General features: G+C 35.0%; 1 protein-coding gene across 1 annotated transcript in view; it reads left to right on the top strand.

Moving 5' to 3' along the window:
• The first annotated feature begins 270 nt into the window (after window positions 1-270).
• LOC140153094 (potassium channel, subfamily K, member 16-like) overlaps window positions 271-9,659 on the top strand; it is a 29,368-nt gene continuing 19,979 nt past the window's right edge. The window contains exon 1 of the mRNA XM_072175713.1: window positions 271-1,411. Coding sequence (XP_072031814.1) covers window positions 1,090-1,411 — 322 coding nt within the window. The 5' untranslated portion in view covers window positions 271-1,089. The remainder of the gene's footprint in view (window positions 1,412-9,659) is intronic.

Raw genomic sequence — 9,659 nt, 5'->3', positions numbered from 1 at the left:
GAAAAACTACCACTACTACATGTAATATCATGACGTCAGAAAAACTTTGTAATATATATAATAGCTTCTTGGTTCCGCAGCTCAACAAGTTACAGACCTTTCACAACTTTCTTTTAATAGATGGATTACGCAATCAAACACACAAATGTTGGAGACCCTTCGGGCTCAACAAACAGAATTATAAAAGGCTATTATAGATTTGTATTATATTTTCTGACCGACTGTGCTTTCAAGGTGATAGATTTCTATTATTTGAATAATAGCCAATGTATTTTGTGGCATCCCAGGGCTGCTACATTGCGCTGGTATAAACACTTTAATAGTAAGAGCGTCATTTATAGTACGAAGTCAACTTCAGCAACGATATATGTTGTGACCCGGTGTTGTGATTTCCAACTTGATGACTTAATTTTGCCTCATGGTTTCAAATGTAGGAATACCTATTGGAAATAAGTAAATGAATATGGATTTATTTATTATTGTAGAATTATATGTGACTACCGACATGTTGGACAGACGAATGCGATGATTCACCATTAATAGACAAGCTGATTCCACGCTGTGATCAACAATAGGTCAAAACAATAGCAATGCAATTGTTCACACCTGTTTGCAAACAACAGATCCCCGGGAGCAGATCTCACTGAAAACAAGACTCTACAATTGAATTATACCGGGAATATATGGCAGTAGGATTCCGTAGTTTGTTTAAAACAGTTCCCTGGAACATTGCATTTACCAAAAATATGCCTGTCTAGCAGCATAGTGCAGTTGTTGCCGCCTTTTCCAATCGCAGAAAGACAAGATGGCGGACAAAATCTCCTGATTGCTGCGGCTGATATTGCTTCTTAAAAGTTGCTGAACGGAAAATGTAGACCTCTTATAGCCTACAACTGGAATACTTTTGGCTTACTTTCCAACTGGCTTACATGCAGAATAATGAAGTTTCGATGAAGAATTGGGACATGGTCTCTGATTTATTGGACCAAAACACGCGAGGTGCTGTTCATATTTCGGATACTTAATCCAGCTGAGATATTATTATTCTTAGCTTTTCAACAGAATATAGAACACAGGAATAATATCATAATGCCAATGGAAAAATGGCAAAAAGTTGTGCTACTAACTACTATATACTTTACTTATCTAATAGTTGGAACACTCATATTCCAAGCTTTAGAAAGAGGAGAAGAGGAAAACTTAAGAATGCGAGTAAGAACTAACTTAGAAACGTTTTTAGTCAATAACACTTGTGTAGATACAGTCGAATTGCGGATGTTAGTCAACCATGTCGTCAACGCATACTCCAATGGCTTACGATTCGAGGAAAGTAATGTTACGTCTTTTGGGAAGCATTTATGGGATTTCTCCAACTCACTCTTCTTTGCTACAACTGTAATAACAACAATAGGTGAGAAAATATTATAAGATATAAATTTATGATATAACTATACTTCATTTTTTTCTTGACCTTGAAGCCATTTTTGGGTCCAAAATAAGACAAAATGCAATGTGATACTCAGGAAGAAGGACCCAACTCTATCAAAACTGTTTTTCAGATATTAAGAAAAAACTTATTTAAAAAATAGGCCTATTTGGAGTTTTAGAGACATAATGTTTCCAACTTCAGGGGACTTTATGAACATTACATGCATGTGAAATGATATGATGTTTCCATGGCAACGTTATCTAGGTCTATAATATTAGACCACAGATATTGGAACATTTTTCAATATCTGTGATTAGACGGAGTTGGGCCTTTCTTCCATTTTAAGGGGGTACTATACCCCTGTGGTAAATTTGTGAATATTTTTGCATTTTTCTCAAAAATAATAACACACTGGCAACAAAAGTTATGTATATTATTGGGGAAAGGAATCCAATTACTACACTGAAATTTCAGTGACTCAAGACAAGCGGTTAAGTATATATGATAGGAAATGAGGTACATCCTAGCTGTACCTTATTTCTTATCATAAATAACGAGCCGCTTGTCTTGGGTCACTGAAATTCCAGTATAGTAATTGGATTCCTTGCCCCTATAATATACATAACTTTTGTTACCAGTGTGCTATTAGTTTTTGAGAAAAATGCAAAAATAGGCACAAATTTATCGAGGGGTGTAGTACCCCCTTAATATCATAGATCGTCAATTTGACGCCCTTTAAGGGTAGACGAGGTATTGTTGGTCGAAGCAACCTAAAAATCGATTTTTATTATCTAGATCAATATATTATTGAAAATTAACACCTTGATGTTTTGCAAAAGTTAGTTCTACAAATCGTATACTTTGCAAACTTGCTTAATTTATTGTTGTTAATGAGTTATGTACGTTTTACAAAAGTGTTGTTGTTTCAGCCCTCTTTACAACGTAACTCAAGAACCGCAGCACCTATAAAAGTATATCTGTGATATTTTAATTCTTCTACACGCTCGCTATGAATTGAGCAATGCAGTTTTTGCCAAAGCTCACTACCATTCGTAAGATGCTGTGAACTACCAAATCACAACAGTTTAAAATAATTAATAACCTTAAATGTTAATATTCTACACGTGCTAGCTCCGTCAGCATGGTAAACAGATGTGTTATAAATAGCTACATAAATTTGTTAATAACCGGTATCTTAATTGCACTAGTAAAAGCATGTAATATGTTAAAAACAAGTTTATTGTAGTGAATAGCAGATTTCATGTATAAACAAGAATTCCACTTTAACTCAATATTTGTGGAAGAAAAGACCCCAACTCCATGGAGTTGGGCCTCTCTTCCATGAAAACCATGAATAAATGTACTTAGAATACTACGAGTATTTAGAGAGCGAATTTGGGGCCTTCTTTTACACACAAGGAAGAACAGTCTGCTGGCAATAAAATAATATTGGGTGTAACTCAAAAAGTGGAGTTAAGTTGGGCCCTTCTTCCACTTATGTATTCAATTATGTGACAGAACTGAATATATGTGCGAATTTGTTGTTGGATATGCATTGTTGTATTTATTCATTTTTATTCTGGGTGATAGCCTGAAGTAACTGCGGAGTATTTTGTACTTTTCAAGGTCAAATTGTTGCTCTTCAAATGCATAGAAATAACACATTGCTTATTATGGCACGCCACACCGGACAAAAAACGGCGAGACTTAAAAAATGACGTCCAGTTTAAAAAATGACGCCGAGAATGAAAAAAATGACGTCGAGAATGAAATGATAACGTCGAGTTTTAAAATACGACGTTGAGTTCAAAACGATGACGTTGAGATTGTAAAACCAACGCCGAGTTTGTAACGCCGAGTTTCTTCGCGTCCAGATTTTTTCGCGTCCAGATTTTTTCGCGTCGAGAAGCGCCCTCTATAGTTTCTGATTGGCCATGTTGACATGGTCCAAATAGCTAGTCATTTTCAATATCTGCAATGGCGGAAATAAAAGAATACGGTGAGTGTGGCAAATCTTATGAGTGAGATTCAGAGGACAGACATTGATTCCGAGGTTAATTCCGTGGAAAGACTAGGAAGAATATGGTAGAAGAGCATTTGTGTAATTAAGTTACGACCTTTCTAGCTGTATACTCGCCATAGTCAGTTAAATGGAATGACTCTTATGTCGTGTGAAATTTAAATAACCAGCATAACATGATATACACGGTGTACCAGAAATATCCTGGTGAATGAATTTGGACATAAGTCGAGAAATAGGCATCGGAAAAAATGTAAAAAGCGGCGTTTAGCTCATTGTATTGTGCATCATATTATTATAATATTATTATGTACGCAAATTATATTTGATTCGGTTGACTGTTTGTGAAGAAATGAGCGATTAGGGCCTACATAATCATGATAATGCCCAATGCAATTTCCGCGGGGAAGTGACGCGTATGTAGGGCCATTAAGACTCCCTTTTTCAGCACCGCAGTCACCCAAAGACCCCATATTTTTTTTATTATCACATGCTCTGTCACCCCAAATACTCCTTATATTTTCCTTTTGATCTGTCACCCAAAGACCAGTATGATAAGGATAATGAACTGAGTGCAATGCATTCGTCAAGATAATCGCACGCGCCGTGGAGTTATTGCATTTAGCTTGAGAGCCGATAGGCTCGAAAGCTAAATGCAATAACTCCATGGCAAGTGCAATTATCTTCTTGACGAATGCATTTGCACGAATACATATCCGTCATACACTTTGAGTGTAGGCCTATTAAAACAATAGGCAATATTAATTGCTGCATTCATTATATTAGTTTTAATATTAGGGAAAATATCTTACATTTTAAAAACACCGTCAGGACATTGACCAGCTACGTAGCATTTAACTGGTAAAGAAAATCAATCCCTGTAATCAATTGTATCGATTGCGCCATACGTCATACTTAGGTAACTTATTCACGCATGGTTTAATTGACTTGACTTTATGTTGTGATCATTTAATATCGTGGTTTCGAACACAGAGAGCACTGAACCAGTTGGAAACGATCGATTTAGATGTCAGACTAGTACTACGGTGAATATCAACTGGACTTTATAGCTCTATAATTTGAACTACTTATATTTAAAACACACGACATTGGGATTTAACAATTTGTTCAGTATTATCATAGGCCTTCAAACACATGTGTTTGGAGGCCTATGGTATTATAAAGCATGATCATGATATTATGCGCTAGTGTGTGTTTCCCGGGCCCGGCTATGTTATTTTAGATATAGGCCTACATGTATTTCATTTGTAAAATGCTGAATATTTTGCAATGGTGTCATCTTGTATAATTATGATCCACCTGTTTTGGCCCTTTTAATTAATAGAAGCTCGATTATTCTCATTTGATGTTTGATTTATTTGAGGTCATTAATCATAATTTATGACAATGATATTGGCAAGGGTGCAACTCTACTAGTCTTATTACAAGACTGCCCTATCCCAACCCTAAACCCTAATCCTAAACTCCGTAAACGAGGACTGGACTCAAGTCTAGCGAGTTGCACCTTATTCGGTAATTGTACACTATTATAGAACACCGTTTGTAACTATACCATTTTAACACCACAGAATGTATATTCGTACTTTTTTGTTGGTATATATATCGAACAGACAATTATATAGTTATGTGATCTCTGTGTCTAAAGCGCCACCTAACTCTACTTTATGGTTATGTGAAAGTAGTATTTCTAGTATTTGAGCGTGCACGTATTATCTAGAATCTATTGTTTAGCGTGCAGGTTTTAGATAATGCATTGTTTAGCGTGCAGGTTTATATAATTTGGGCTGTGAAGGGTAGTTCGCGAAAATAATGCACGGGAGAAGAATACATAACGATGAATAGAAACGGGCACTAGAAGTGTATACATGTATATCCATTTGAACAGCAACGAGTCATCTATCACTGATTTTGTTACTTATTTTGAAATAACAAAGCCATTTGAAGCCATTTAGAACTAGAAATTCAATTGTCGAGGGTCTCGTCCGAAGACCCTATTTTAAAAAAGGTCATTCTTACCCAATGCCCCGACTAATTTAGATCCAAACGGTCCGCCTGTCACCCAATGACCCCATATTTTGTGCATTTTGATCTCACCAAATGCCAATATGTATGCTCTCACCCAATGACCCCATATTTTTTTATATTTTGCTCTCACGAAATGCCCCTTACTGTGAAAGTGTCAGCCCTACACCTATGTCCATTTCATATTGAAGTGCCCCCCCCCGCTTTTTCATACTGCTCACCCCTTCCTCATAAAGATTGTGTATCTCATTAAATTTAGTCCTCTTATAATCCAACGGTGTTATGTTAATCCTGCTTTAAGCAGTCGCGGTGGAAGCATTAACATCTAGGGGGGGAGGGGGCGCTAGTAGGGGGACGAGCATTCCGGTTTCGCTGATGTGACTTTTTGTGCGCACGAAAATATTTCAATTTTGGACTATTTTAGCCCTAGATGAACGTGCGTTTTGCTATTTGATGGGTCATCGCGCACGAAGCGCGTACAATTGTGTAATTTTACCCATTTGGGCCCAAAAAGGTGCTAAAAGGAAGATGCACATGGGAATTATTACTTTGTTTCTTCTATTATGATTTTTAGGGGGACGTGTTCAATGTGTTCTAGCCAATTTACAGTGTAATTGTTGATACTGTGCAATAATTTTGTTTAAAACTTTTGCATTCATTATTCAGGACAATATTTAAAGTAACATTTTGTCCGGGAAAACTTTGATTTGGCAACAAACTTATTGAACAGATTAAACTTATTAACAGATTATTTAAAGAACGAAAAGAATTTTACCAAAATATAAAGCCCATTGGCATGTACTTTGTTTGAATTTTTGATATTGGCAACCTTAATGATAATAATAAGTTTATATTCATTATGAGCGATAATGAGAATGATGCCATCACTGCACTGATCTTGCTAATTTCATTCATTCTGCTTAAAAAACGTTCTTTAAACATGTTAAATAATGATAGTTAATTTCTCATGTTCATAATAATATGTTATATTCTCTATGTTCGATCCTGTATTTTCATTTAATGTCTAGTTTGACTTATACCTGGTTTGTTTGGGTGATTGTCTATAAAATGCTGATTCTGATTCTGAATGAACTTTCTTTCAAACTTGAAATGAAGTGATTGATTCATGCGTAATCGCAATCATTCAACCGATTCAAGTAAAATCATCGTATTATATAGGCTATACGCTGTTTTTTAAATATTTGGATTCTGATGCCTATTTCTCAACTTAGGTCCAGTTTTTTATTTTTCTGGGACACCCTGTACACCCAATTGGTCAAACATGAATTATCACTCAAATTATTGTAACAGGTAGGCCTATAAATTTCATGTTTTGTCTTATGTTGCCTCCATACCCAATGTGTCTTTGTTTATAACCCATTTTGACCCTACCTGCTACCCATACCTAACATTACATCACTGACCTTGCCCATTTCCTGTCCTATCCTTGCAATTTGACCTGATAACCATGGTAACCCACCCCATACTAGGCCTATGTGCTTTTTCATGTGCTAGGCAGTTCTGCACTGACCTCCACCAAGTCAAGACCATGCTGGATCAACCATAGATATCACTATCATGGACTTAAACAAACACGCATAGCAATTACCTACAATGAAACATGAACAATATACTGCCAATAATCACAGCTCAAGTGCTATCTTTATCATTGTTGTTTCTTTCAAATATGAATAATATTAGTAAATAATCAATAAATTGCATGGTTTATAATAATTACTAGTATTGAGATATAATATATACAGAAAGACTATAGAGGGCGCTTCTCGGCGCGAAAAAATCTGGACGCGAAAAAAATCTGGACGCGAAAAAAATCTGGACGCGAAAAAACTCGGCCCGTCAAACTCGGCGTTGGTTTTACAATCTCAACGTCATCGTTTTGAACTCAACGTTGTATTTTAAAACTCGACGTTATTATTTCATTCTCGACGTTATCATTTCATTCTCGACGTTGTTTTTTATTCTCGACGTTAATTTTTTTTATTCTCGGCGTCATTTTTTAAACTGGACGTCATTTTTTAAGTCTCGCCGTTTTTTGTCTTGTCTCGCGTGCCATAATTGCTACCTAGGTAATAAATTATGTCCTCATTATCAAGACCGGGTATATTGGGATTGGTTGATTTCATCATTTGTCCATCATTAAATTAAAAAAAAAAACTATTATTGCACTTCATAACATTTGACCTCCAAAAGATCAAATTAAAAAGATAAATAGCATGTAGCCCTTATTGTAAAGAAGTGATATTGAATTAATTTTGAAATCACTGTTGGAATCTTTCTATCTGAAATATTTCCAAAGCATATTCTCCAGGATAATTTTACTATAAAAACATGAATCCATAATAAAAAAAAATATTCTCCAGGATAATTTTACTATAAAAACATGCATCCATAATTTTTTTTAAAGCAATCAGGATTTCATCCTTTTGTCTTGCCAGCTGTTTGTATTTTGTTACAATACAGGTTGTATCAAAATGTTTGGTACCCATCAGTTTTTGATGTTTATAGACAAGCCTGTTCTTCTATATGGAACATTGGATCCTCTTGAAATGCCCATGATTTATACATTTGTAGTTTTATGACCTTTCTTAACATTCATATATAAATAAAGTAAGTAGTTCCTATGTTTCATTTTGTTGTGGTGGTCTTGTCCATAATAACTGATGGGTACCAATCATTTTGATACACCCAATTGGATGTGTCTGATGTGCTATCATGTCCCACAAAAAATACTGTGCAACGTTAGTATCTGATCCCTTAAGATGGTCAAATCACTTTTATAAAATTATAACGAAGTATTTCATTAGGTCGAAAAGCTGTAAATGATCTGTTAGATATGTTCACTTCTTGCAACGTCAAAGTTGCACCGATTTTATATTGAACGATAGACCACATTACCATCACTATTGATCGCATGTTATCAATGTCCCATGTCGATGCAATATTGCAATCTCAATCACACGGTCAATTTTGACAGAAATTCACTACCGGTATCAATAAATAGATCGAATACCAAATTGCGCTTTTCTTTACAATTTCACGCTCGATAAAAATATCTGAAATTTGTACAATGGACTAAATTATTTTGCTTATCTTTGATTTTGAACTGAGACGAATATTCGTCTCAGATTTTGAAGACATTCCCTGCAGTGTTCTAACCCCGGTTCTAGGCCCTTAATTCTTAGAATTCAGTTCAAGGGTATTCATTATTTTCACGAAGTTAATGATTATATTGAATTGTTTATTTTAAATCAATCATAAAAAAATAATGAATTTTCTCAGCAGGGGACAGTTTGAATTTAGATCAAAATTCATTTTAAAAAACCGTCGTTTAAAAGTCGCCTTAACTTACAAATGTATAAGAAGTGTTCTCCACAATACAAGAATGCGATAAGATTGAATTGCGGACGCTTTCTGATCTTTCGAATTCTTTAGGTCAGTCGCTTAAGTTAATTAAAGTAGTACTACACCCCTTGATAAATTTGTGACTATTTTCGCATTTTTCTCAAAAACTAATAACACACTGGTAATCAAAGTTATTGTATAGGGGCAATGAATCCAGTTACTACACTGGAATTTCAGTGACTCGAGTCAAGTGGTACGTTATTTATGATAAGAAAAGAGGTACCGCTAGAACGTACCTCATTTCTTAACATAAGATAATGAACCACTTGTCTTGAATCACTGAAATTTAAGTGAAGTAATTGGATACCTTGCCCATATAATATACATAACTTTTGTTACCAGTGTGTAGTTATTTTTTGAGAAAAATGCAAAATTACTCATAAAATTTGTCAGGGGGTGTAGTACCATCTTAAATACTACTTATTATTATTCGCTGTGAACTGTGCCTTGGAAATTATGATAAAAGTCCTTGAATTGTCCAATGGGAGGGACATGAAAGCGACAGTAAAAAATGATGTGCTAACGTATTGTGTTCCGTTCGATTCAAGTACTAGATATCAATAATAAAAATCGAAATCAGAACTTTAATCTTTATTGAAATGCTTTCCAATTTGAAGCAAGACTGCTGTTGAATTGAATTGGGCTGGAAAAGTGGCATTAGAAATTAATCTTTTATTATTGATCATAATATAATGGTCAATATAGAGACAACTAAAAAATAATTGATTCAATAGACAGGCCTGT

Source organism: Amphiura filiformis, chromosome 5 (genome assembly GCF_039555335.1).
Source record: "Amphiura filiformis chromosome 5, Afil_fr2py, whole genome shotgun sequence".
In the NCBI taxonomy this organism is placed as follows: domain Eukaryota; kingdom Metazoa; phylum Echinodermata; class Ophiuroidea; order Amphilepidida; family Amphiuridae; genus Amphiura; species Amphiura filiformis.
The sequence above is the reverse complement of the archived record's forward strand: the minus strand, read 5'-3'. Positions and strand labels throughout refer to the sequence as shown.